The sequence below is a fragment of the Labrus mixtus genome, chromosome 12, assembly GCF_963584025.1.
Source record: "Labrus mixtus chromosome 12, fLabMix1.1, whole genome shotgun sequence".
NCBI classification, from domain to species: Eukaryota; Metazoa; Chordata; class Actinopteri; order Labriformes; family Labridae; genus Labrus; species Labrus mixtus.
In genome coordinates, this window is record NC_083623.1 from 876,109 (window position 1) to 903,815 (window position 27,707).

At 46.4% G+C, this 27,707-nt stretch overlaps 1 protein-coding gene across 6 annotated transcripts in view; it reads left to right on the forward strand.

Annotated features, from left to right (window-relative positions):
* The first annotated feature begins 1,335 nt into the window (after nucleotides 1–1,335).
* The window catches only part of cdc42bpb (CDC42 binding protein kinase beta (DMPK-like)), a 40,573-nt gene continuing 14,201 nt past the window's right edge, over nucleotides 1,336–27,707 (forward strand). For 3 of the 6 annotated variants that reach the window (XM_061052765.1, XM_061052768.1, XM_061052766.1), the window contains exons 1-17: nucleotides 1,337–2,075; nucleotides 4,438–4,529; nucleotides 8,058–8,141; nucleotides 11,622–11,717; nucleotides 11,936–12,084; nucleotides 13,745–13,838; nucleotides 14,546–14,746; nucleotides 15,012–15,260; nucleotides 15,494–15,728; nucleotides 18,945–19,055; nucleotides 19,142–19,275; nucleotides 19,392–19,634; nucleotides 19,783–19,893; nucleotides 19,981–20,225; nucleotides 26,030–26,135; nucleotides 26,443–26,567; nucleotides 26,791–26,896. In XM_061052765.1, the coding sequence (XP_060908748.1) occupies nucleotides 1,907–2,075; nucleotides 4,438–4,529; nucleotides 8,058–8,141; nucleotides 11,622–11,717; nucleotides 11,936–12,084; nucleotides 13,745–13,838; nucleotides 14,546–14,746; nucleotides 15,012–15,260; nucleotides 15,494–15,728; nucleotides 18,945–19,055; nucleotides 19,142–19,275; nucleotides 19,392–19,634; nucleotides 19,783–19,893; nucleotides 19,981–20,225; nucleotides 26,030–26,135; nucleotides 26,443–26,567; nucleotides 26,791–26,896 (2,550 nt within the window). In that variant the 5' untranslated portion in view covers nucleotides 1,337–1,906. Of the gene's footprint in view, nucleotides 2,076–4,437; nucleotides 4,530–8,057; nucleotides 8,142–11,621; nucleotides 11,718–11,935; nucleotides 12,085–13,744; nucleotides 13,839–14,545; nucleotides 14,747–15,011; nucleotides 15,261–15,493; nucleotides 15,729–18,944; nucleotides 19,056–19,141; nucleotides 19,276–19,391; nucleotides 19,635–19,782; nucleotides 19,894–19,980; nucleotides 20,226–26,029; nucleotides 26,136–26,442; nucleotides 26,568–26,790; nucleotides 26,897–27,035; nucleotides 27,099–27,707 lie in introns of all 6 variants that reach the window. The other 3 variants (XM_061052767.1, XM_061052764.1, XM_061052763.1) reach the window with 2 other exon arrangements.

Consider the following 27,707-nt stretch of genomic DNA (forward strand, 5'->3'; position numbering starts at 1 on the left):
CCCCACCATCAGCTCACTCTGTCACTCTGACATCTCTCCATTAGTGCATGTCCACAGGATCCTGTTTGTGCATGTGTGTTTACTTCAGCCTATGTGTGTGATGCATGATAAACAGAGTGTAAAAACTGAAATTTCCCCTTGCGGGGATCAATAAAAGTAAATCTTAATTTATGTATGGTTGGGTCTGTTTATTGTGAGAAAGTCTTTCAGCTGTGATGTATTTATTCATCTGTTTTGTAGACAAAACTACAATATTGATAAATGATCAATGAAATGGATCTAATGTCACATTCTTGCTCAGATCCTCAGAGCTGCATGACAGGATGGACTGTAATCAACACACTGTTTAATTAATAGATCAATAAATTGTTTGATAAATTGTTTAATTAATACATTGTTTTATAAATTGTTTAATTAATACATTGTTTGATAAATTGTTTAATTAAAACATTGTTTTATAAATTGTTTAATTAAAACATTGTTTTATAAATTGTTTAATTAATACATTGTTTGATAAATTGTTTAATTAAAACATTGTTTTATAAATTGTTTAATTAAAACATTGTTTTATAAATTGTTTAATTAATACATTGTTTTATAAATTGTTTAATTAATACATTGTTTGATAAATTGTTTAATTAAAACATTGTTTTATAAATTGTTTAATTAAAACATTGTTTTATAAATTGTTTAATTAATACATTGTTTGATAAATTGTTTAATTAAAACATTGTTTTATAAATTGTTTAATTAAAACATTGTTTTATAAATTGTTTAATTAATACATTGTTTGATAAATTGTTTAATTAATACATTGTTTGATAAATTGTTTAATTAAAACATTGTTTTATAAATTGTTTAATTAATACATTGTTTTATAAATTGTTTAATTAAAACATTGTTTTATAAATTGTTTAATTAATACATTGTTTGATAAATTGTTTAATTAAAACATTGTTTTATAAATTGTTTAATTAATACATTGTTTTATAAATTGTTTAATTAAAACATTGTTTTATAAATTGTTTAATTAATACATTGTTTTATAAATTGTTTAATTAATACATTGTTTGATAAATTGTTTAATTAAAACATTGTTTTATAAATTGTTTAATTAATACATTGTTTTATAAATTGTTTAATTAAAACATTGTTTTATAAATTGTTTAATTAATACATTGTTTGATAAATTGTTTAATTAAAACATTGTTTTATAAATTGTTTAATTAATACATTGTTTAATAAATTTAGGATTAGACAGGGCGGACTGTGGCTGTTTGACGTTTTATTGTGACACTCTAGGACACCGGAAGTGTGTCTGCGGCTGCGCAGCTTGCTCCCGATGATCCGATCCTGATTCAGCCATATTCCCAGCGAGCAGCCACACCGGCAGCCTCCTCTAACACCCAGAAACCGTCTGAAGACGCCCGCGGCGCGCCCTCCCGGTCTTAACGGTTGGTATTGTTCGACCCGAGTCCGTCCCGGTTCCGTCCCGGTTCCCCCGGACATGTTACCGAGCTGAGGGACCTGCGAGAGGACATGGATCCGCCGCGGACAGCCTGAGAGAGGCGACGGTCTGACCGACATCCCGAATCTGAGAGCAGAGTCCAGATTGACCGGGATCACGGACCGGGGAGGGCCCACGTACTGAACCGCTCCAGACACGACGGACTGACGGAAAGACGGAAACCGGCGGACACTCACCGACACACCGACGACTGGACTCTATAAAATGTCGGGAATGTTCTCCAGGAGCTAACGAGCTAGCTGCAGCTAGCAGGCTGAGCTCGGCTCGGCTCGGCAGGACTCGGCAGGAGTCGGAGGCTGGGCGGCGGGGAGCTCTCGGACTGTGCGGCGGGGCTTGTGTCGTACTGTAGCCGGGGCGGAGGGGCTGTTCCCGGGCACGATGTCGGCTCAGGACCGCCTGAAGAGACTGGAGGAGCTGCTGCTGGAGCAGAAGGAGGCGGGCTGCCTCAGTGTGGAGGCGCTGCTCGACCTGCTGCTCTGCTTCTGCGCAGAAGTGTCCCAGACCCCGCTCCGCAGGGACAAGCACGTCCATGACTTCCTGGATTGGGGTAAGAACCTGACCTGGACCAGGCCCTTCTCCAGGACTTGGTCTTTGTATCGAAAACCTAATAAGAGCAACATAAAAGATCCCTGAGCCCTTCAGGAGCCACTGTGGGGCCCAGGTGATCCCAGGGGACACACAGGGGGGCCAGGTGATCCCAGGGGACACACAGGGGGGCCAGGTGATCCCAGGGGACACACAGGGGGGCCAGGTGATCCCAGGTGACACACAGGGGGGGCAGGTGATCCTAGGTGATCCCAGGGGACACACAGGGGGGCCAGGTGATCCTAGGGGACACACAGGGGGCCAGGGGACACACAGGGGGGCCAGGTGATCCCAGGTGACACACAGGGGGGTCAGGTGAGGTTTGAGGAAGTCCCAGGGAAGTTTACAGCACCTGGAGAATCCTTGATTTATGTTCAAGAGGAGTGTCAGGGATCTGTAAGAGTTCCAGGAAGATCCAGGTAGGAACAGGTAAACATTGTGATGGACCTGGAGTGTTTCTAGGGGAACCAAGGAGGTTAAAGGATCGTAAGGGGGAAATGTCAGGAAAGGTTATAGGTCATTGGAAGGCCTTGAAAGAGGTTCCAGGTTTCAGGGTAGTTTGGAAAGACCTTAACTTTGGTCCTGGAGACGTTTCCGGGTCACAGGAAGACTGACAGGTGAAGCAGGCGGTCTCCGGGTTCCCTAGAGGGTCAGGGGACCTTGATGAGTTCATTCAGAGTCTGAAGGGGGCATCGGGGTGTTCTCCAAAGTTTTCCAGGCATTTCAAGGTGTGAGGGTGAAATGAGGACACTGCAGCTCCACGTCGTGGCCCACTTTGTCCCGCTCTGTCCTGGTTCAGCCTGACCCTGTTACAGACGTGTCCTGGTTTGTTCTGGTCTGGTTTCAGGGTGGGCAGAGTGAGGACAAACGTGTCTGTCAGTCAGTTACCATGGTAACATGGATGCTTCAGGCCACGCCCCCTTCCTTCTCCACGTTACCTGCTCTTTGTTTTGATTTGCACCTTCACCTGCTCCTATTCAGTCATGACATCACAGCTGAAAGCCAATCACAGCGCAGCTGTGTGTGTGTGTGTGTGTGTGTGTGTGTGTGTGTGTGTGTGTGTGTGTGTGTGTGTGTGTGTGTGTGTGTGTGTGTGTGTGTGTGTGTGTGTGTGTGTGTGTGTGTGTGTGTGTGTGTGTGTGTGTGTGTGTGTGTGTGTGTGTGTGTGTGACCCAGTTTAGAGTAGCAGATGAATTAAAGATGAGGAGCAGTCTGCAGGGTCCCAGTGCCCCCCTTCAGAGTATTATGTGTTCACGTATTGATCCTGATGATCAGTCAGCTGCTGTGATGATGTCACTTCCTCTCTCTGATCTATTAATAACACGTCTACAAAACATTTAAATAAAGTTTGAGCTCTTTGAAACATCCTCTGTGTGTCACACACCTGTGATGTGTGATACACACACATGTGCACACACACACACATGTACACACACACACACATGTACACACACACACACATGTACACACACACATGTACACACACACACACGTACACACACACACACACACACACACACACACACACACACACACGTACACACACACACACACACCCGTCTGTGTATCCTCAGTAGGACATTATGACATCACTGTAATAATAAAATAAGGTAATAACTGAGGTTTGTTTTCACATCAGAGACCCTCGCCCGAATCCGAGAACGCTTGACCCCAAAAGTCCGGTTCATTGACGGGAGGGGGGGAGGAGTCGTGTCTGATGTGAAAACGCCATTAAACTTAATGACACCTTGGTTGTGTCCTAGATCCCTCCCTCCTCCCTCTGTAGTGAAGCTTAAGGTGCATTCGTTCAGCACGATGAAAAAACATGTCAGACGCTACTCGCTTACTCGCCGCACGCCAACGGTAGTTACATCATCGCTGTCACACGACTAAAACGTGCAGCCCGTCGCCGCCCGAGGATCAATAATAACGATGGTCACAGTTCCAAATAATGAATAAATGTTGGAACTGGTTTATTGGCACTCTCGTGTCTCGTCTTCATCGGGACAAACTGACGCCGACCATCTTTTACTTTGAAATAAAACAAAGACTTAAATATGACCTCTGTGTTCACGCTCCTGAGAGCAGTCCAATCAAACGCCACTCTCCAAAAATCTCTGAACCACAATGCATGATGGGATATATTGCTTGTATAGTGACCATCGGTTGTACACCATCTTTCACAATGCATTGTGGGATACCGTGTGTGCACTATAAAGTGTATGATGAGGCTCACTGCATCACGGCGTGTTGACCGTGTACCGAGCAGTGATTCATCACTGTGTGAACGCTGCTCCACATTAACGTGTGTCCTCTCTCCTCAGTGAAACCGTTCACCAGCACCGTGAAGAACATGAGGCTCCACAGAGACGACTTTGAGATGCTCAAGGTGATTGGACGAGGAGCTTTTGGAGAGGTAAGACTTCCTGTTCCTCCACGATGCCATATAGTGTAAACAGACGACAAGCGCGCCCCCCCTCACTCATCCCGCCTCCTATCACTCATCACTCATCCCGCCTCCTGTCACTCATCACTCATCCCGCCTCCTGTCACTCATCCCGCCTCCTGTCACTCATCCCGCCTCCTGTCACTCATCACTCATCCCGTCTCCTGTCACTAATCCCGCCTCCTGTCACTCATCCCACCTCCTGTCACTAATCCCGCCTCCTGTCACTCATCACTCATCCCGCCTCCTGTCACTCATCCCGCCTCCTGTCACTCATCACTCATCCCGTCTCCTGTCACTCATCCCGCATCCTGTCACTCATCACTCATCCCGCCTCCTGTCACTCATCCCGCCTCCTTTCACTCATCACTCATCCAGTCTCCTGTCACTCATCACTCATCCCGCCTCCTATCACTCATCCCGCCTCCTGTCACTCCTCCCGCCTCCTTTCACTCATCACTCATCCAGTCTCCTGTCACTCATCACTCATCCCGCCTCCTGTCACTCCTCCCGCCTCCTTTCACTCATCACTCATCCAGTCTCCTGTCACTCATCACTCATCCCGCCTCCTGTCACTCCTCCCGCCTCCTTTCACTCATCACTCATCCAGTCTCCTGTCACTCATCACTCATCCCGTCTCCTGTCACTCATCCCGCTGACGGCCCCGGACTGATGTAACCATCTGGTTATATTAATGATAGTGATGTCAGAGTCATATTTACAGACTTTATTTACAGAGCTTTTATTTTGAAGGCCTACAGAGGTGGAAGTGTTTTCCTGATTAATGGAAAGTTTGAGCGCCACACCTCTGTTATATACCGCGGCGCAGTTACCACCGACTCGGCAGACGACCTGTCACTCTGTGCGAGGCCTCAGAACACGGCGGCCCACGTGGCGTCTTTGTGATTCATTTGCTCAGGTTTCTTGGTTGTGAAAGCAGCGTTACTGTTGGAGCTGATCTCAACTGTCATTGGGCGAGAGGCAGGGTCACACCCTGGACTGGTCGCCAATCAGTCGCAGCCTCATGTTTCATGTTTAAATATAAGAATGTAGAAATAATTATTTTTAAATTAGACATAATGACATCTTCACTGAGGGGTTCTGGGTAATGAAGTTTATTGACTTTACAGTGTGTGAGGCCTTTTCTCTTGAGCAGCAGTCTGATCAGAGAGAGAGAGAGAGAGAGAGAGTGTGTGTGTGTACATTGTCCACATACCAGAGGAAAGGTGTGTCAGGGGGCCACACCTGCCTGCTGCCTCAGGATATAAACACACACACACAGGTTCGTGTGTGTGTTTGTGAGGACCGTCTGCTCTCTGGTCCTCACAAACACACAGATACAAAATAAACACACACACAAACACACACAGCTCGGCCAATCAGAGCAGCTGTCAGTGTGTGTATGTGATTTCAGGTGTGTTTCTGTGTCACAACAGTCTGACAGGTTATTGGAACCTGCTCAGGTTCACTCCTGTCGGCCAATCACATCCCTGCACTGCACACACCTGGTGAAGAGTACCTGAGGCAGTGTTTGATAACAGGGTCTCTCTCACCCTCTCTCTCTCTTGCCCTCTCTCTCTCTCGCCCCTCTCTCTCTAAGTGTTAATGTCTCTCGCCCCTCTCTCTCTCAGTCAGTGTTAATGTCTCTCGCCCCTCTCTCTCTAAGTGTTAATGTCTCTCGCCCCTCTCTCTCCCCTCTCTCTCTAAGTGTTAATGTCTCTCGCCCCTCTCTCTCTCTAAGTGTTAATGTCTCTCGCCCCTCTCTCTCCCCTCTCTCTCTAAGTGTTAATGTCTCTCGCCCCTCTCTCTCTAAGTGTTAATGTCTCTCGCCCCTCTCTCTCTAAGTGTTAATGTCTCTCGCCTCTCTCTCTCTAAGTGTTAATGTCTCTCGCCCCTCTCTCTTTCTCAGTCAGTGTTAATGTCTCTCGCCCCTCTCTCTTTCTCAGTCAGTGTTAATGTCTCTCGCCCCTCTCTCTTTCTCAGTCAGTGTTAATGTCTCTCGCCCCTCTCTCTCAGTCAGTGTTAATGTCTCTCGCCCGTCTCTCTCTAAGTGTTACTGTCTCTCGCCCCTCTATCTCTCTGTCAGTGTTAATGTCTCTCGCCCCTCTCTCTCTCTCAGTCAGTGTTAATGTCTCTTGCCCCTCTCTCTCTCTCTCAGTCAGTGTTAATGTCTCTCGCCCCTCTCTCTCAGTCAGTGTTAATGTCTCTCGCCCCTCTCTCTCAGTCAGTGTTAATGTCTCTCGCCCCTCTCTCTCAGTCAGTGTTAATGTCTCTCGCCCCTCTCTCTCTCTCTAAGTGTTAATGTCTCTCGCCCCTCTCTCTCTCTCAGTCAGTGTTAATGTCTCTCACCCCTCTCTCTCTCAGTCAGTGTTAATGTCTCTTGCCCCTCTCTCTCTCTCTAAGTGTTAATGTCTCTCGCCCCTCTCTCTCTCAGTCAGTGTTAATGTCTCTCGCCCCTCTCTCTCTCAGTCAGTGTTAATGTCTCTCGCCCCTCTCTCTCTCTCAGTCAGTGTTAATGTCTCTCGCCCCTCTCTCTCTCTCTAAGTGTTAATGTCTCTCGCCCCTCTCTCTCTCTAAGTGTTAATGTCTCTCGCCCCTCTCTCTCTCTCAGTCAGTGTTAATGTCTCTCGCCCCTCTCTCTCTCTCAGTCAGTGTTAATGTCTCTCGCCCCTCTCTCTCTCTCAGTCAGTGTTAATGTCTCTCGCCCCTCTCTCTCTCTAAGTGTTAATGTCTCTCGCCCCTCTCTCTCTCAGTGTTAATGTCTCTCACCCCTCTCTCTCTCAGTCAGTGTTAATGTCTCTCGCCCCTCTCTCTCTCTCAGTCAGTGTTAATGTCTCTCGCCCCTCTCTCTCTCTCAGTCAGTGTTAATGTCTCTCGCCCCTCTCTCTCTCTCAGTCAGTGTTAATGTCTCTCGCCCCTCTCTCTCTCTCAGTCAGTGTTAATGTCTCTCGCCCCTCTCTCTCTCAGTGTTAATGTCTCTCGCCCCTCTCTCTCTCTCAGTCAGCGTTAATGTCTGTCGCCCCTCTCTCTCTAAGTGTTAATGTCTCTCGCCCCTCTCTCTCTCTCAGTCAGTGTTAATGTCTCTCGCCTCTCTCTCTCTCTCTCAGTCAGTGTTAATGTCTCTCGCCCCTCTCTCTCTCTCAGTCAGTGTTAATGTCTCTCGCCCCTCTCTCTCTCTCAGTCAGTGTTAATGTCTGTCGCCCCTCTCTCTCTCAGTGTTAATGTCTCTCGCCCCTCTCTCTCTCTCAGTCAGTGTTAATGTCTGTCGCCCCTCTCTCTCTAAGTGTTAATGTCTCTCGCCCCTCTCTCTCTCTCAGTCAGTGTTAATGTCTCTCGCCTCTCTCTCTCTCTCAGTCAGTGTTAATGTCTCTCGCCCCTCTCTCTCTCTCAGTCAGTGTTAATGTCTCTCGCCCCTCTCTCTCTCTCAGTCAGTGTTAATGTCTCTCGCCCCTCTCTCTCTCTCTAAGTGTTAATGTCTCTCGCCCCTCTCTCTCTCAGGTTGCCGTGGTGAAGATGAAGCACACAGAGAGAGTGTATGCGATGAAGATTCTCAATAAGTGGGAGATGTTAAAGAGAGCTGAGGTGAGTTTCTGTGTGTCATGTCCCACACCTCATGTTCAGACAGAAACCCTGTGTGCCACCATTATTGCTGGCGGGCTACCTTGGGCCCGGGGACGCCAGTTGCAGACCCCCTGCTATGGAGCCAAACCTGAATCACAGCGAGCGCCCGAGTCAGGATGTTAGGGTAACACTTTATAATAGTCATCATCTATAATGGGTAAATAGATAGTTGATTAACCATTAGTTAATAGTTATTTACTGTTAACAAACAATGAAATGATAGTTAATAATGTTTGTTAATGATTTGTAACGCTATATTTATGTTATGTTAACAGTTTATTGATGCACACATTATAACATTTCATACACTTAAAATAAAGTGTTTGTTAATGATGACCAAATGATTTATAAACCTTTAAGAGATGGTTTATAAAACATCTATAAACATTAGAGACACATGGACCAGATATTTGTTCATGGTTTTTAAATACTTTATAAAGTGTCTATTAACATTATTTGGATGTTATTATAAAGTTGGAACTGAAGATTATAATCCCTTATGAATACTTTGTAAAGCATCTATAAATATGTTTTAGATAGATAATTAATATTTGATCAATGATTAATAATTGGTTTATAAACATCTACAATCATTATCTGGATGGTTATTATAAAGTTGGAATTGATGTTTATAAACTAACAATTGCTTTATACATGGTTTATAAACCATTCATAAACAAAATGTAAATGACTATTATAACGTTGCAACTGATGCTTGTAATATTTATAATTAATGAAATATTAGGTGGTTTATAAAACAAAGTAAAACTCATTTATAAACAGAAAGTCATGGGACTTCAAAAAAAAGTTAACACAACAACTCAAAAATGACAACTTTATTTTAATGCAACAGTTTTTTTCCCAATTCTTGCAACAGCAAAGTTGACAAACGGCATATGGGGCCAGAGAGACAAACAATCAATAAATTGGCAAAGTCAGATACTGCTGCTGCTACTTCCGTGTTTCAATGCTTCGACCCCTACAATTTGTCGCTTGCGGCTATTTTTGATTCGTATCTATGTGTATTGCTTCTGTAGCCCTTCTTACAGTTTAGTAATGGTCTAGACAGTAGTAGAATTTGATCTTATATGTTGTCATCAATGTGAATGTAGACCAATATCAAAAGAAACTAGATTGTTAAGAGCCAGAGAATTTGAATACCAATAAAGAGAATTTCCACACCAGAATGAAAGTTTGAACCTGTACATTAAATACTCAAAATATGGTTCATACATACATAGATAAACAGGTATGACAGATATGAAAAATAATAAATTAAAATAATCAAGTGCGCACAAAAAGAAAACCCTGTTTGTCCCTTGAGTTTAGTTTTCAACCGTTGGGGCCCTTATGAATGTGTGTCAGTGTTTGTCATACCACACGATGAGCAAGGAAGGGAAAATCCTTCTAAAGTAAAAGTCACAGTCACGAGCCGTCTCGCCACCCAGCCAACAGGACTGGGAACACTGGAATCTGTGAATATCTGGATCTGAGGACAATCTGGAATCCGTATTCCTCCGTGGAATGGACCGGGATGTCCGATGATTTCCAACCCGTCACCAAAACCTGACCTAGAAATGAGGCCAGATCATTTCTCTCAATTATCATTATGTAATCAAATCAATTACTACAGGCTACTATGAAAACAAAAAGAGCTTAATATTTCAGTAAACCCATAAGGCAAATCAAAATATCAGTTTAGTTGTTCAACAATTCTTCTCAGATATCAAAACTGTAAATACGTTGATAGACAAACTTTTATAGAAGTAAACGTCTAATCCAAGTTTCACAGAAACTGAGTTACATTAGTAACTATCATAAATAAAATGGCATAAATTGCATAGTGCAAGTTAACATTCATCAACATGAATGATTTCCTCACAGGACTTTAACTATAGTAATGTAACTTAAGACGTTTACGTGTTTAAATATAACTCTGTGCACAGGTAACAGTGGAGAGTGAACTAAAAATATGCCCCTTTAATCACTATAAACACATAAAACACAATTAAATTTAACAGATATGTCATCATTCATATCATCAGTCAGTAACAGAATGGAAAAGTAACATTTCCCTTTTATAACCAACAGACGAAATCATTATCTTTTCCACATCAACAGACTGTATCAGCTAGCTTTATTGTGGCTGATGACCATATTAGTATTTTAATACCACAATCTCACATTAGCTTTGAACAGTTAGCACTTTAACATGGCCACACCCATTAGCGACTTTGGCCAATCAGGCTACATAAACAACTCACCACTGAAGTTGAATTCACTGCCTTAGCTCCGCGATGACGGTGGATTCAGGCACAGCTCTCCTCAGTATGGGCAATATACATTTAGAATTAGTTGAATTTCATTAAATATGATTTCTCGTCTCATCAAGTGGGTAAATGCAGCTGCTCATGTTACAGCGGCTAAAGAGCTAACGCGGGAGTAAAAGAAGGCGTAGCCTGAGCGAAGGCTAGCTGATAGCCGATTGGTCGGCTCACTGACTTAAAGAGTTCACCGATTGGTTCACTTGCAAACTCATCAAATCACTCAAAGACAACAACAGAAATTTAACCCTTAGTAGTGACTTGATCAGAGAGCTAGATATGATTGTATTTGTTGTTTCAATCATCTTCTTTAGGCATAAAATCATTTCTAACTATCTTTCAATAACTTTATATCTTGAGTTACACCTCCACTACATATATGTTATTTTTTAAAATAAAGGAATGTTTTAAAAATTAAAGTGACATAGTTAAACCTGGGCTACACTAACTTAACATTAACTTAAAGGTTTGTAAAATATAGTGTTTTCAATACTGTTATTGGTGTGCAAACAATTAATCTTCTATAGGTCATCTATCAAACATTTAATGGGGTGCACAAAAATGGCGTGGATAATGATTGTAGATGGTTTATAAACCAATTATTAATCATTGATAAAATACTAATTATCTATCTAAAACATATTTATAGATGCTTTACAAAGTATTAATAAGGGATCATAATCTTCAGTTCCAACTTTATAATAACATCCAAATAATGTTAATAGACACTTTATAAAGTATTTACAAACCATGAACAAATATCTGGTCCATGTGTCTCTGTAATGTTTATAGATGTTTTATAAACCATCTCTTAAAGGTTTATAAATCATTTGGTCATCATTAACAAACACTTTATTTTAAGTGTATGAAATGTTATAATGTGTGCATCAATAAACTGTTAACATAACATAAATTATAGCGTTACAAATCATTAACAAACATTATTAACTATCATTTCATTGTTTGTTAACAGTAAATAACTATTAACTAATGGTTAATTAACTATCTATTTACCCTTATTTACCCTCTATAGATAATGGTTATTATAAAGTGTTACCAATGTGAGAGTGTGATGTTAGCATGTTGTGTTGATCAAGTTAGCGTGTCCTGTGTACAGACGGCGTGTTTCAGAGAGGAGCGAGACGTCCTGGTGAAAGGAGACAGTCAGTGGATCACAACTCTGCACTACGCGTTCCAGGATGAAAACTTCCTGGTTAGTACGACCACTGCTGTTACTGCTGCTAACACTGCTGCTAACACTACTGTTAACACTGCTGCTAACACTGCTACTAGTAGAACTGTTACTATGCTAACACTACTGTTAACACTGCTGCTAACACTGCTACTAGTAGAACTGTTACTATGCTAACACTACTGCTAACACTGCTGCTAGTAGAACTGTTGCTATGCTAACACTGTGTATCACTGCAGTACCTGGTGATGGATTACTACGTGGGCGGCGACCTGCTGACTCTCCTCAGTAAATTTGAGGATCGTCTGCCGGAGGACATGTCCAGGTTCTACGTCGCCGAGATGGTGCTCGCCATCCACTCCATCCACCAGCAGAACTACATCCACAGGTACTGGTTACACTGATGAGACCGTTACCATGGTTACCCTACCTGTACTGGTTGTGTTTGTTGTTATATGAACTCACATTGCCTTAAATCAAGACGTGTAGAGAAACGGTGGGAGTTGGACTTACACACACTCGTACATGTACACATACACAGTGCTGTGTTCCCCCACTGGCTCAGCCTATCCTGCCTCGACAGTCCCGCCTCGCCCCTGTCCCACCTCGCCCCTGTCCCTCCTCTGTTACTACCTCAGATGGCTGCACAGGAATGGAATGCGGCCCAGTGTCCGTTTCTGCACAGGAAGTAAGGTCGAGGCTGAGCTGGCTGGACAGGAAATAACTACAGTTCCCAGAGGACACTGCTGCCAGGAAGAGCCCACTTCCTCTGATACACACTCACACACACACACACACACAAGCCCCATTCAGACTGCACGTTACTTGTATGTGCGGCGGCTCTTTGTTTGTTCTCTGTAAACTGCGCGGCTGCCTGTCTCGCCCAGGACACTCTTGAAAAAGATCTCAACAAGTTTCTTTCCTGCTGAAATGAAAAATAAAGGCGCAGTCTGAATGTGCGCCATTGTGACGTCACTCCTTCACTTTGAATATCACTGATTGGTAATGGGGGAACGAAGCTATTGCCCTTTCTGTTTCTATACCCTCAGTCCTCCCAGTATGAGTCCCAGTATGACTCTACACTTAAATGTCCCATATTCTTCTTTTTCTGGTTTTATATGCTCTTTAGTGTGTTTTCCAAGTGTCCTGTGCATGTTTAGGTACATCTATGTGCAAAAATTCAAAGTCCTCGGAAACTAGGAGTAGGCTTCTCCTACGTCCTCCTGTTAGCTGTAGCATTAGCTGCATGTAACGCTCGGTTCTAGCCCCCCTCGATAAAAATGTGTCAGTCCGACATCATTGTCAGTGTGAGATCACTGATCTAAGCCCATTGGCTCGTTGTGGCCCTGCAGCTCATGTTGAGATTTCCAAGAAGCGTGCTGAGCAACTGACCAATAACGACAGAGCTGATCGGGCAGACCAATCAGAGCAGACTTGGCCCACGTGGGGTCTAACAGTGTGGGCTCAACAGAGCGTAGCTGACGGACTCAGAGCGTAGAGGGAGCAAGGAGGAGCAGTACATGAAAACAGACACTTTTTTTAGAACTTTAACTATTGTGAACGTACAAAAGTAGGTACATAGATTAAATATACAAACCCCAAAAAGGGCATAATATGGGATTTTTAAAGGTGTTGTAGTCTTTTGGAGACTTGTGTCTTCAGAGTCAGTCCTAATAATTCAGAGGAAAACAAACTGCTGCTGTAATCACATTGTTTATACTGTATGATGGTAGCAGCAGAAAAACTCTTCTTCTCCCTTTCTAATGGTCATTACAGTAGAATAAACTGTAGTTAACTGTAGAAGAAGAAGCTGTAGCCTGTGTTAGCTCTTGTAGCTAACTCTCAGCAGTTCTGACCTCCTTTACAGCGTTTCCATCAGTCTGACCTGTTTCCTGTTTTAGTCTGAGCGGTTTGTGGGGCAGCCATGTTTTCCTCCTGTGGCTCAGCAGCCCTCACTGCTGTACCTGAGCTCACCTGGACTGGTTCCTGGTCACCAATCAGGGTCACAGGTGTTGTATTGATGTAAATGTGTTTTTTTTGTGTCACAGAGACATCAAACCAGACAACGTCCTGCTGGACGTCAACGGGCACATCCGCCTGGCCGACTTTGGGTCCTGTCTCCGCATGATGGAGGACGGCACGGTAACTTGCACTTAAACCGGTTTAAGGCTAGCGTCATGAGTTTCTGGGAAAACCTGGTTCAGACTAGTTAATTTAGTTAAATCCAGGATAATTTAAAGTTATCCTGGTTTAGTTTAAAGTTATCCAGGTTTAGTTTAAAGTTATCCTGGTTTAATTTAAAGTTTTCCTGGTGTAGTTTAAAGATATCCTTGTTTAGTTTAAAGTTATCCAGGTTTAGTCTAAAGTTATCCTGGTTTAGTTTAAAGTTATCCTGGTGTAGTTCAATGTTATCCAGGTTTAGTAAAAGTTATCCTGGTTTAGTTTAAAGTTATCCAGGTTTAGTAAAAGTTATCCTGGTTTAGTTTAAAGTTATCCAGGTTTAGTAAAAGTTATCCTGGTTTAGTCATCCAGGTTTAGTTTAAAGTTGTCCAGGTTTAGTAAAAGTTATCCTGGTTTAGTTAAAGTTATCCAGGTTTAGTTTGAAGTTATCAAGGTTTAGTTTAAAGTTATCCAGGTTTAGTCTGAAGTTATCCTGGTTTAGTTTAAAGTTGTCCAGGTTTAGTAAAAGTTATCCTGGTTTAGTTAAAGTTATCCAGGTTTAGTTTGAAGTTATCCAGGTTTAGTTTAAAGTTATCCTGGTTTAGTTTACAGATATCCAGGTTTAGGTCGTTGGTCTGGGTCTTGCTGAACTCAGGATTTGTCCTGTGGTCTTGGTACTCTCGGTACAGGTGCAGTCCTCGGTGGCAGTGGGCACTCCGGATTACATCTCCCCAGAAATCCTGCAGGCCATGGAGGACGGGATGGGCCGCTATGGTCCAGAGTGTGACTGGTGGTCTCTGGGGGTCTGCATGTACGAGATGCTGTACGGAGAAACACCGTTCTATGCCGAGTCTCTGGTGGAGACGTACGGGAAGATCATGAACCACGAGGTTAGAACAAAGGTTTTCAGCCCGTGTTTTTAAAGTCCTGTGTGAAGAGGTTTGTGTTCTGTGGACTCTTCCTTTAACAGAATCAGTGTTTCCTGTTTGTCTCTAGACTCTCGTCCTACTTCCTTGTCTAAATCAGACCTGATCCCCACAGGACCTCCAGCTGCTGCCCTGTCTGTCTCTCTGCCTGTCTGTCTGTATCTTCCTGTCTAACACGTCCTAACAGGCTTTTCTTCTGTTTCTTTTCTTCTTCTGTGGTTTTCTCCAGGATCGTTTCCAGTTCCCTTCTCATGTCACCGACGTGTCCGAGGATGCCAAAGACCTGATCCAGCTCCTCCTCTGCTCACGGGAAGGCCGACTCGGTGTGAACGGGATCTCTGACTTCAAGAGTCACCCGTTCTTCAAAGGGATTGACTGGGACAACATCCGTTCTGCTGAGGCCCCGTACATCCCCGACGTGTCCTCCCCAACCGACACATCAAACTTCGACGTGGACGACGATGTCCTCAAGAACCCGGTGAGGAACCTAACCCTGTTAGAGTCAACAGACAGGTCTGATGGGACGTCCCCCGAGTCTCTCATGTCCTTCTAGTTTCACAGGTCCTGCCTTAATCATTGAAGGGTCCGTCCTCTAGTCTTTCATATGGTTCCTTACTATCGTCATTGCCCCGGTCTTTCAGGTCCTCCTTCTAGTCTTTAAGCACTTGAGAATAAAGACTCGGTCTAGTCTGACTTGTGTCTCTTCTGCAGGACATCAGCCCACCGGTGTCTCATACTGGTTTTACTGGTCAGCACCTCCCCTTCGTGGGCTTCACCTATACCACCAACAGCTGCTTCTCTGACCGCAGCTCGGTGAGCCAGGTGGGTCTCAGCCAGGAGGAGGTGGGGGGAGGAGGAGGTGGAGGAGGGCAGGAGGTGGAGGCGTTTGAGAGGAGGATCCGCCGTCTGGAGCAGGAGAAACAGGAACTGAACCGAAAACTGCAGGGTGAGCCTCCTCGGAGTACTGAACTGTGAGGGTGTAGATATACTGTGAGGGTGTAGATGTACTGTTAGGGTGTAGTTATACTGTGAGGGTGTAGTTATACTGTGAGGGTGTAGTTGAGGGTGTAGTTACACTGTGAGGGTGTAGTTACACTTTGAGGGTGTAGTTACACTGTGAGGGTGTAGTTATACTGTGAGGGTACGTAATCATACCATAAGGGTGTAGTTATATTGTGAGGGTCTAGTTGAGGGTGTAGTCGTATTGTGAGGGTGTAGTTGAGGGTGTAGTTATACTGTGAGGGTATAGTTGAGGGTGTAGTCATACTGTGAGGGTGTAGTTATAGTGTGAGGGTGTAGATGTACTGTGAGGGTGTAGTTTTACTGTGAGGGTGTAGTCATACTGTGAGGATGTAGTTATACTGTGAGGGTGAATATGTACTGTGAGGGTGTAGTTATACTGTGAGGGTGTAGTCATACTGTGAGGGTGTAGTCATACTGTGAGGGTGTAGTTATAGTGTGAGGGTGTAGATATACTGTGAGGGTGTAGATTTACTGTGAGGGTGTAGATTTACTGTGAGGGTGTAGTCATACTGTGAGGGTGTAGTTGAGGGTGTAGTCATACTGTGAGGGTGTAGTTGAGGGTGTATTTATACTGAGAGGGTGTAGTTGAGGGTGTAGTTATAGTGTGAGGGTGTAGTTATAGTGTGAGGGTGTATTTATACTGTGAGGGTGTAGATGTACTGTTAGGGTGTAGTTATACTGTGAGGGTGTAGTTGAGGGTGTAGTTACACTTTGAGGGTGTAGTTATACTGTGAGGGTACGTAATCATACCATGAGGGTGTAGTTATATTGTGAGGGTCTAGTTGAGGGTGTAGTCGTATTGTGAGGGTGTAGTTGAGGGTGTAGTTATACTGTGAGGGTATAGTTGAGGGTGTAGTCATACTGTGAGGGTGTAGTTATAGTGTGAGGGTGTAGATGTACTGTGAGGGTGTAGTTTTACTGTGAGGGTGTAGTCATACTGTGAGGGTGTAGTTATAGTGTGAGGGTGTATTTATACTGTGATGGTGTAGATGTACTGTGAGGGTGTAGTTATACTGTGAGGGTGTAGATGTACTGTTAGGGTGTAGTTATACTGTGAGGGTGTAGTTATACTGTGAGGGTGTATATGTACTGTGAGGGTGTAGTTATACTGTGAGGGTGTAGTCATACTGTGAGGGTGTAGTCATACTGTGAGGGTGTAGTTATAGTGTGAGGGTGTAGATATACTGTGAGGGTGTAGATTTACTGTGAGGGTGTAGATGTACTGTGAGGGTGTAGTTTTACTGTGAGGGTGTAGTTGAGGGTGTAGTCATACTGTGAGGGTGTAGTTGAGGGTGTATTTATACTGACAGGGTGTAGTTGACGGTGTAGTTATACTGTGAGGGTGTAGTTGAGGGTGTAGTTACACTGTGAGGATGTAGTTATACTGTGAGGGTGTAGTTGAGGGTGTAGTCATACTGTGAGGGTGTAGTTGAGGGTGTAGTTATACTGTGAGGGTGTAGTTGAGGGTGTAGTCATACTGTATGGGTGTAGTTGAGGGTGTAGTCATACTGTGAGGGTGTAGTTATACTGTGAGGGTGTAGTCATACTGTGAGGGTGTAGTTGAGGGTGTAGTCATACTGTGAGGGTGTAGTTGAGGGTGTGGTCATACTGTGAGGGTGTAGTTGCGGGTGTAGTCATACTGTGAGGGTGTAGTTGAGGGTGTAGTCATACTGTGAGGGTGTAGTTGAGGGTGTAGTTATAGTGTGAGGGTGTAGGTGTAGTTGACGGTGTAGTTATAGTGTGAGGGTGTAGTTATAGTGTGAGGGTGTATTTATACTGTGAGGGTGTAGATGTACTGTGAGGGTGTAGTTATACTGTGAGGGTGTAGATGTACTGTGAGGGTGTAGTTATACTGTGAGGATGTAGTTTTACTGTGAGGGTGTAGTCATACTGTGAGGGTGTAGTTGAGGGTGTAGTCATACTGTGAGGGTGTAGTTGAGGGTGTAGTTATAGTGTGAGGGTGTAGTTATAGTGTGAGGGTGTATTTATACTGTGAGGGTGTAGTTGAGGGTGTAGTCATACTGTATGGGTGTAGTTGAGGGTGTAGTCATACTGTGAGGGTGTAGTTATACTGTGATGGTGTAGTTGAGGGTGTAGTCATACTGTGAGGGTGTAGTTGAGGGTGTAGTCATACTGTGAGGGTGTAGTTGCGGGTGTAGTCATACTGTGAGGGTGTAGTTGAGGGTGTAGTCATACAGTGAGGGTGTAGTTGAGGGTGTAGTCATACAGTGAAGGTGTAGTTGAGGGTGTAGTTATAGTGTGAGGGTGTAGTTATAGTGTGAGGGTGTAGATGTACTGTGAGGGTGTAGATGTACTGTGAGGGTGTAGTTATACTGTGAGGGTGTAGTTATACTGTGAGGGTGTAGTTATACTGTGAGGGTGTAGTTTTACTGTGAGGGTGTAGTTTTACTGTGAGGGTGTAGTTATACTGTGAGGGTGTAGTTGAGGGTGTAGTCATACTGTGAGGGTGTAGTTGAAGGTGTAGTTACACTGTGAGGGTGTAGTTGAGGGTGTAGTTACACTGTGAGGGTGTAGTCATACTGTGAGGGTGTAGTTGAGGGTGTGGTCATACTGTGAGGGTGTAGTTGAGGGTGTAGTCATACTGTGAGGGTGTAGTTGAGGGTGTAGTTACACTTTGAGGGTGTAGTTACACTGAGGGTGTAGTTATACTGTGAGGGTGTAGTTATATTGTGAGGGTGTAGTTGAGGGTGTAGTCATACTGTGAGGGTATAGTTGAGGGTGTAGTTATACTGTGAGGGTGTAGTTGAGGGTGTAGTCATACTGTATGTGTGTAGTTGAGGGTGGAGTCATACTGTGAGGGTGTAGTTATATTGTGAGGGTGTAGTTGAGGGTGTAGTCATACTGTGAGGGTGTAGTCATACTGTGAGGGTGTAGTTGAGGGTGTGGTCATACTGTGAGGGTGTAGTTGCGGGTGTAGTCATACTGTGAGGGTGTAGTCATACTGTGAGGGTGTAGTTATACTGTGAGGGTGTAGTTGATGGTGTAGTTTTATTGTGAGTGTGTAGTTGAGGGTGTAGTCATACCGTTGAGGGTGTAGTCATACTGTGAGGGTGTAGTTGAGGGTGTAGTGATACTGTGAGGGTGTAGTTCTCCATGCTGACGTAGTCTCTGTGTGTAGAGTCCACTCAGGCTCTTCAGGCTCCGTCGTCTCGAGGAGGAACTCTGAGTCGAGACAAAGAGATCAAGAAACTGAACGAGGAGATCGAGCGTCTGAAGAAGAAGCTGGCAGGTCAGAGGACTACATTTACCAGCAGTAGTGAGGAAGTATTTAAGATATTGTTCAGTGAGTAAGCCCCGCCCCTTCTGCTGTTCTAGACTCTGATAGGCTGGAGCACCAGCTGGAGGAGGCGGTCTCTCTCAGACAGGACTACGAGAGCTCCTCCTCCAAACTGAAAACTCTGGAGAAGCAGGTGAAGACCCTGAGACAGGAGAAGGACGAGGTGCACAAGGTACACACACACACACACACACACACACACACACACACACACACACACACACACACACACTTGTCCTCAGGTGTGTTTGGACCAGGTCTAACCTCACCTGTCTCCTGGGAGAGCAGCAGCTGGCGGATTCTCTGGAGCGTCTCCGCAGTCAGACCAAGGAGCTGAAGGAGGCGCACTCTCAGAGGAAGCTCGCCCTGCAGGAGTTCTCCGAGCTGTCGGAGAGGATGGCCGACCTGCGCTCGGCCAAACAGCGTCTGTCCCGTCAGCTGAGGGACAAGGAGGACGAGATGGACGCTCTGCTGCAGAAGATGGAAGCCATGAGGCAGGAGATCCGCAAGACCGAGAAGAACCGCAAGGAGGTGAGAGAGTGATTAGGAGGAGGAGGAGCTTTGTACTCTGTAGCAGGTCTGGTGTAGTTCCCCCTCTTCACCAGCAGAGGGAGACAAAGACCACTAAATGTTTACTGAACAGATCAGTCCTCAGTGTTGACCTGTGTGTGTTTGTCAGCTGGAGGCTCAGCTGGACGACGCCAAGGCCGAGGCGTCAAAGGAGAGGAAGCTGAGGGAGCACAGCGAGGGCTACTCCAAACAGCTGGAGGCGGAGCTAGAGAGCCTTAAGGTCAGAAGACACACACACACACACCTCTGGCACTCACACACTTTTTGGGTGTTAGTTTTTAAAAGTGACTCATAGTCCTGGTTTCAGTCTCAGCAGGGTCGGGGAGCTGCAGCAGGGGGGGCGGATTCTCAGCAGGAGCTGTCCCGTCTGAAGGCGGAGCTCGATAAGAAGGTCTTGTTCTACGAGGAGGAGCTTCTGAGGAGAGACTCCGCCCACTCATCCGAGATCAAGAACATCCGTAAAGACCTGCACGAGTCCGAGGGGGCCCAGCTCGCCGCCAACAAGGAGCTGCTGACGATCCGAGACCGGCTGGACAAGGACAAGAGGGACAGGTGAGTCTACAACCTGATCCAGGTGTGTGTTAGTCATGATCCAGGTGTGTGTGTTAGTCCTGATCCAGGTGTGTGTGTGTGTAGTCCTGATCCAGGTGTGTGTTTGTCCTGATCCAGGTGTGTGTTTGTCCTGATCCAGGTGTGTGTTTGTCCTGATCCAGGTGTGTGTTAGTCCTGATCCAGGTGTGTGTGTGTAGTCCTGATCCAGGCGTGTGTTAGTCCTGATCCAGGTGTGTGTGTTACTCCTGATCCAGGTGTGTGTTAGTCCTGATCCAGGTGTGTGTGTTAGCCCTGATCCAGGTGTGTGTTTGTTCTGATCCAGGTGTGTGTGTTAGTCCTGATCCAGGTGTGTGTTAGTTCTGAACCAAGTGTGTGTGTAGTCCTGATCCAGGTGTGTGTAGTCCTGATCCAGGTGTGTGTTAGTCCTGATCCAGGTGTGTGTAGTCCTGATCCAGGTGTGTGTGTGTGTAGTCCTGATCCAGGTGTGTGTTAGTCCTGATCCAGGTGTGTGTGTTAGTCCTGATCCAGGTGTGTGTGTAGTCCTGATCCAGGTGTGTGTGTGTTAGCCCTGATCCAGGTGTGTGTGTTAGTCCTGATCCACATGTGTGTGTTAGTCCTGATCCAGGTGTGTGTGTTAGTTCCGATCCAGGTGTGTGTTAGTCCTGATCCAGGTGTTTGTGTGTAGTCCTGATCCACGTGTGTGTGTGTGTTAGTTCTGAACCAGGTGTGTGTGTTAGTCCTGATCCAGGTGTGTGTTAGTCCTGATCCAGGTGTGTGTTAGTCCTGATCCAGGTGTGTGTGTTAGTCCTGATCCAGATGTGTGTTAGTCCTGATCCAGGTGTGTGTTTGTCCTGATCCAGGTGTGTGTAGTCCTGATCCAGGTGTGTGTGTGTAGTCCTGATCCAGGTGTGTGTTAGTCCTGATCCAGGTGTGTGTGTTAGTCCTGATCCAGGTGTGTGTTAGTCCTGATCCAGGTGTGTGTTAGTCCTGATACAGGTGTGTGTTAGTCCTGATCCAGGTGTGTGTAATCCTGATCCAGGTGTGTGTTAGTCCTGATCCAGGTGTGTGTGTGTGTGTAGTCCTGATCCAGGTGTGTGTTTGTCCTGATCCAGGTGTGTGTAGTCCTGATCCAGGTGTGTGTTAGTCCTGATCCAGGTGTGTGTGTGTAGTCCTGATCCAGGCGTGTGTTAGTCCTGATCCAGGTGTGTGTGTTACTCCTGATCCAGGTGTGTGTTAGTCCTGATCCAGGTGTGTGTGTTAGCCCTGATCCAGGTGTGTGTTTGTCCTGATCCAGGTGTGTGTGTTAGTCCTGATCCAGGTGTGTGTTAGTTCTGAACCAGGTGTGTGTGTTAGTCCTGATCCAGGTGTGTGTGTTAGTCCTGATCCAGGTGTGTGTTAGTCCTGATACAGGTGTGTGTTAGTCCTGATCCAGGTGTGTGTAATCCTGATCCAGGTGTGTGTTAGTCCTGATCCAGGTGTGTGTGTGTGTAGTCCTGATCCAGGTGTGTGTTAGTCCTGATCCAGGTGTGTGTGTGTAGTCCTGATCCAGGCGTGTGTTAGTCCTGATCCAGGTGTGTGTGTTACTCCTGATCCAGGTGTGTGTTAGTCCTGATCCAGGTGTGTGTGTTAGCCCTGATCCAGGTGTGTGTTTGTCCTGATCCAGGTGTGTGTGTTAGTCCTGATCCAGGTGTGTGTTAGTTCTGAACCAGGTGTGTGTGTTAGTCCTGATCCAGGTGTGTGTTAGTTCTGAACCAGGTGTGTGTGTTAGTCCTGATCCAGGTGTGTGTGTTAGTCCTGATCCAGGTGTGTGTTAGTCCTGATCCAGGTGTGTGTTAGTCCTGATCCAGGTGTGTGTAGTCCTGATCCAGGTGTGTGTGTGTAGTCCTGATCCAGGTGTGTGTGTGTAGTCCTGATCCAGGTGTGTGTTAGTCCTGATCCAGGTGTGTGTGTTAGTCCTGATCCAGATGTGTGTTAGTCCTGATCCAGGTGTGTGTTAGTCCTGATCCAGGTGTGTGTGTGTTAGTCCTGATCCACATGTGTGTTAGTCCTGATCCAGGTGTGTGTTAGCCCTGATCCAGGTGTGTGTGTTAGTCCTGATCCACATGTGTGTGTTAGTCCTGATCCAGGTGTGTGTGTTAGTTCCGATCCAGGTGTGTGTTAGTCCTGATCCAGGTGTTTGTGTGTAGTCCTGATCCACGTGTGTGTGTGTGTTAGTTCTGAACCAGGTGTGTGTGTTAGTCCTGATCCAGGTGTGTGTTAGTCCTGATCCAGGTGTGTGTTAGTCCTGATCCAGGTGTGTGTAGTCCTGATCCAGGTGTGTGTAGTCCTGATCCAGGTGTGTGTTAGTCCTGATCCAGGTGTGTGTTTGTCCTGATCCAGGTGTGTGTAGTCCTGATCCAGGTGTGTGTGTGTGTGTGTAGTCCTGATCCAGGTGTGTGTTAGTCCTGATCCAGGTGTGTGTGTTAGTCCTGATCCAGGTGTGTGTTAGTCCTGATCCAGGTGTGTGTGTTAGTCCTGATCCAGGTGTGTGTGTTAGTCCTGATCCAGGTGTGTGTTAGTCCTGATACAGGTGTGTGTTAGTCCTGATCCAGGTGTGTGTTAGTCCTGATACAGGTGTGTGTTAGTCCTGATCCAGGTGTGTGTAATCCTGATCCAGGTGTGTGTTAGTCCTGATCCAGGTGTGTGTGTAGTCCTGATCCAGGTGTGTGTTAGTCCTGATCCAGGTGTGTGTGTGTAGTCCTGATCCAGGCGTGTGTTAGTCCTGATCCAGGTGTGTGTGTTACTCCTGATCCAGGTGTGTGTTAGTCCTGATCCAGGTGTGTGTGTTAGCCCTGATCCAGGTGTGTGTTTGTCCTGATCCAGGTGTGTGTGTTAGTCCTGATCCAGGTGTGTGTTAGTTCTGAACCAGGTGTGTGTGTTAGTCCTGATCCAGGTGTGTGTGTTAGTCCTGATCCAGGTGTGTGTTAGTCCTGATCCAGGTGTGTGTTAGTCCTGATCCAGGTGTGTGTTTGTCCTGATCCAGGTGTGTGTAGTCCTGATCCAGGTGTGTGTGTGTAGTCCTGATCCAGGTGTGTGTTAGTCCTGATCCAGGTGTGTGTGTTAGTCCTGATCCAGATGTGTGTTAGTCCTGATCCAGGTGTGTGTTAGTCCTGATCCAGGTGTGTGTGTTAGTCCTGATCCACATGTGTGTTAGTCCTGATCCAGGTGTGTGTTAGCCCTGATCCAGGTGTGTGTGTTAGTCCTGATCCAGGTGTGTGTGTTAGTCCTGATCCACATGTGTGTGTTAGTCCTGATCCAGGTGTGTGTGTTAGTTCCGATCCAGGTGTGTGTTAGTCCTGATCCAGGTGTTTGTGTGTAGTCCTGATCCACGTGTGTGTGTGTGTTAGTTCTGAACCAGGTGTGTGTGTTAGTCCTGATCCAGGTGTGTGTTAGTCCTGATCCAGGTGTGTGTTAGTCCTGATCCATGTGTGTGTAGTCCTGATCCACGTGTGTGTAGTCCTGATCCAGGTGTGTGTGTTAGTCCTGATCCAGGTGTGTGTTAGTCCTGATCCAGGTGTGTGTTAGTCCTGATACAGGTGTGTGTTAGTCCTGATCCAGGTGTGTGTAATCCTGATCCAGGTGTGTGTTAGTCCTGATCCAGGTGTGTGTGTGTGTAGTCCTGATCCAGGTGTGTGTTTGTCCTGATCCAGGTGTGTGTAGTCCTGATCCAGGTGTGTGTTAGTCCTGATCCAGGTGTGTGTGTGTAGTCCTGATCCAGGCGTGTGTTAGTCCTGATCCAGGTGTGTGTGTTAGCCCTGATCCAGGTGTGTGTGTGTTAGCCCTGATCCAGGCGTGTGTTAGTCCTGATCCAGGTGTGTGTGTTAGCCCTGATCCAGGTGTGTGTGTTAGCCCTGATCCAGGCGTGTGTTAGTCCTGATCCACATGTGTGTGTTAGTCCTGATCCAGGTGTGTGTGTTAGTTCCGATCCAGGTGTGTGTTAGTCCTGATCCAGGTGTTTGTGTGTAGTCCTGATCCACGTGTGTGTGTGTGTTAGTTCTGAACCAGGTGTGTGTGTTAGTCCTGATCCAGGTGTGTGTTAGTCCTGATCCAGGTGTGTGTTAGTCCTGATCCATGTGTGTGTAGTCCTGATCCACGTGTGTGTAGTCCTGATCCAGGTGTGTGTGTTAGTCCTGATCCAGGTGTGTGTTAGTCCTGATCCAGGTGTGTGTTAGTCCTGATACAGGTGTGTGTTAGTCCTGATCCAGGTGTGTGTAATCCTGATCCAGGTGTGTGTTAGTCCTGATCCAGGTGTGTGTGTGTGTAGTCCTGATCCAGGTGTGTGTTTGTCCTGATCCAGGTGTGTGTAGTCCTGATCCAGGTGTGTGTTAGTCCTGATCCAGGTGTGTGTGTGTAGTCCTGATCCAGGCGTGTGTTAGTCCTGATCCAGGTGTGTGTGTTAGCCCTGATCCAGGTGTGTGTGTGTTAGCCCTGATCCAGGCGTGTGTTAGTCCTGATCCAGGTGTGTGTGTTAGCCCTGATCCAGGTGTGTGTGTTAGCCCTGATCCAGGCGTGTGTTAGTCCTGATCCAGGTGTGTGTGTTAGCCCTGATCCAGGTGTGTGTGTTAGCCCTGATCCAGGTGTGTGTTAGTCCTGATCCAGGTGTGTGTGTTAGTCCTGATCCAGGTGTGTGTTAGTTCTGAACCAGGTGTGTGTGTAGTCCTGATCCAGGTGTGTGTTAGTCCTGATACAGGTGTGTGTTAGTCCTGATCCAGGTGTGTGTAGTCCTGATCCAGGTGTGTGTTAGTCCTGATCCAGGTGTGTGTTTGTCCTGATCCAGGTGTGTGTAGTCCTGATCCAGGTGTGTGTGTGTAGTCCTGATCCAGGTGTGTGTTAGTCCTGATCCAGGTGTGTGTGTTAGTCCTGATCCAGATGTGTGTTAGTCCTGATCCAGGTGTGTGTTAGTCCTGATCCAGGTGTGTGTGTTAGTCCTGATCCAGATGTGTGTTAGTTCTGATCCAGGTGTGTGTTCGTCCTGATCCAGGTGTGTGTGTTAGTTCTGATCCAGGTGTGTGTGTTAGTCCTGATCCAGGTGTGTGTGTTAGTTCTGATCCAGGTGTGTGTGTGTTAGCCCTGATCCAGGTGTGTGTGTTAGCCATGATCCATGTGTGTGTTTGTCCTGATCCAGGTGTGTGTTTGTCCTGATCCAGATGTGTGTTAGTCCTGATCCAGGTGTGTGTTTGTCCTGATCCAGGTGTGTGTTTGTCCTGATCCAGATGTGTGTTAGTCTTGATCCAGGTGTGTGTGTTAGCCCTGATCCAGGTGTGTGTGTTAGTCCTGATCCAGGTGTGTGTGTTAGTTCTGATCCAGGTGTGTGTTAGTCCTGATCCAGGTGTGTGTGTTAGTTCTGATCCATGTGTGTGTTAGTCCTGATCCAGGTGCGTGTGTGTAGTCCTGATACAGGTGTGTGTTAGTCCTGATCCAGGTGTGTGTGTTAGTCCTGATCCAGGTGTGTGTTAGTCCTGATCCAGGTGCGTGTGTGTAGTCCTGATACAGGTGTGTGTTAGTCCTGATCCAGGTGTGTGTGTTAGTCCTGATCCAGGTGTGTGTGTTAGTCCTGATCCATGTGTGTGTTAGTCCTGATCCAGGTGCGTGTGTGTAGTCCTGATACAGGTGTGTGTTAGTCCTGATCCAGGTGTGTGTGTTAGTTCTGATCCATGTGTGTGTTAGTCCTGATCCAGGTGCGTGTGTGTAGTCCTGATACAGGTGTGTGTTAGTCCTGATCCAGGTGTGTGTGTTAGTCCTGATCCAGGTGTGTGTGTCTTCAGGCAGGTGGAGATGGATGAAGCTGTATCTGACCTGAAGCAGAAACATGAACGAGAGAAGAACCTGCTGACAGAAGAGAACCGCAAACTGACTGCTGAGACCGACAAGGTGACTGAACACCTGTCACACCTGAGGGGGCGGGGCCAGGGGGCGGGGCCAAGCCATCACTCAATACGAGTATCTGAATATGCTGTTTGTGCACATGCTCACTAAATAACTGTCCTCTCTCTGCTCCTCTCTCTCTCCCATCCTCCCCCATCTCTCCCACCCCCCATCTCTCTCCCCTCCTCCACCCATCTCTCCCCCCTCCCCTCCTCCCCCCCTCTCCCCCCCCCCCCCCCCCCCCTCTCTCCCCTCCTCCCCCCATCTCTCTCCCCCCTCCTCCCCCCATCTCTCCCCCCCTCCTCCTCCTCAGCTGTGCTCCTTCGTGGACAGGTTGACCACTCAGAATCGTCAGCTGGAGGACGACCTTCAGGACATTTCCTCTAAGAAGGAGAGCGTCGCTCACTGGGAGGCTCAGATCGCTGAGATCATCCAGTGGTGAGTCTGATCTCTCTCACCTTCTCACCTGTGTCTCATTTGTCTCTCACCTGTGTCTTACCTGTGTGTGTGTGTGTGTGTGTGTGTGTGTGTGTGACTGACTGTGTGTGTGTGTGTGTGTGTGTGTGACTGACTGTGTGTGTGTGTGTGTGTGTGTGTGTGTGTGTGTGTGTGTGTGACTGACTGTGTGTGTGTGTGTGTGTGTGTGTGTGTGTGTGTGCAGGGTGAGTGATGAGAAAGACGCTCGTGGTTACCTTCAGGCTCTGGCCACCAAGATGACGGAGGAGCTGGAGACCCTGAGGAGCTCCAGTCTGGGAACAAGACCTCTGGTAACACACACACACACACACACACACACACACACACACACACACACACACACACACACCTGTGTGTACCTGTAGTAAACAGTAGTTGTAGTATTAGTTGTGTGTGTGTGTTGATGTTTCTTTCAATCTGCCGTCTCAGCCTGAGTCAGGATTGGCCACACCCCCTAAGAAGCCGTGGCCTCCTATTGGTGGAGACAGGCGGGTGAGTGTGTCAGTCACTGCTTCCAGCCAATCAGGAGTCACTCTCCCTCATTGTAGGCGGGGTCTAAGAGGCTTGCATGGCTTTTGGCTCGCATGTCTGACACTCAGGAAAAAAAACCTCATAAGATTCAAAGGGTCCTTGAGTTATTCAGAGGTACCTTGAAGACTGTCAGGGTCATCTACGCTGTTTGACTCAGGTGGGTACTCCAGGGATCCTTGATTTGTTCCAGGTAGTCTTTGTGTAATTCCAGGGGTCATTAGCGGGGTTTAAGGACCCTTAAGTGGTGGAGCTTAAGAGTCCTTGGAGAGTCTTCGGGGATCCTTGAAGAATATCTATTTAGACACTCAGTGGGGGTTTGGGAATAGATTTGGGGTCCTTGAAGAAGACCTCAGCCATCCTTGAAGGGGGTTTTCCAGGGTCCTCTTTAATGTCCTGTTGTTGTCATGGTAACCATAGTTTAAGGGATCCTTGAGAAGGGTTCAGATGTCCTTGAAACTGTTCTGGGTGTAATCTTGATCTGAAGGGGGTCTAAGAGGGAGGTGCTCCAGGTTTTTCCAGGACTGGAGTGTCACATCATCAGTGACATCATCACGGGCTGCTGTGATTGGC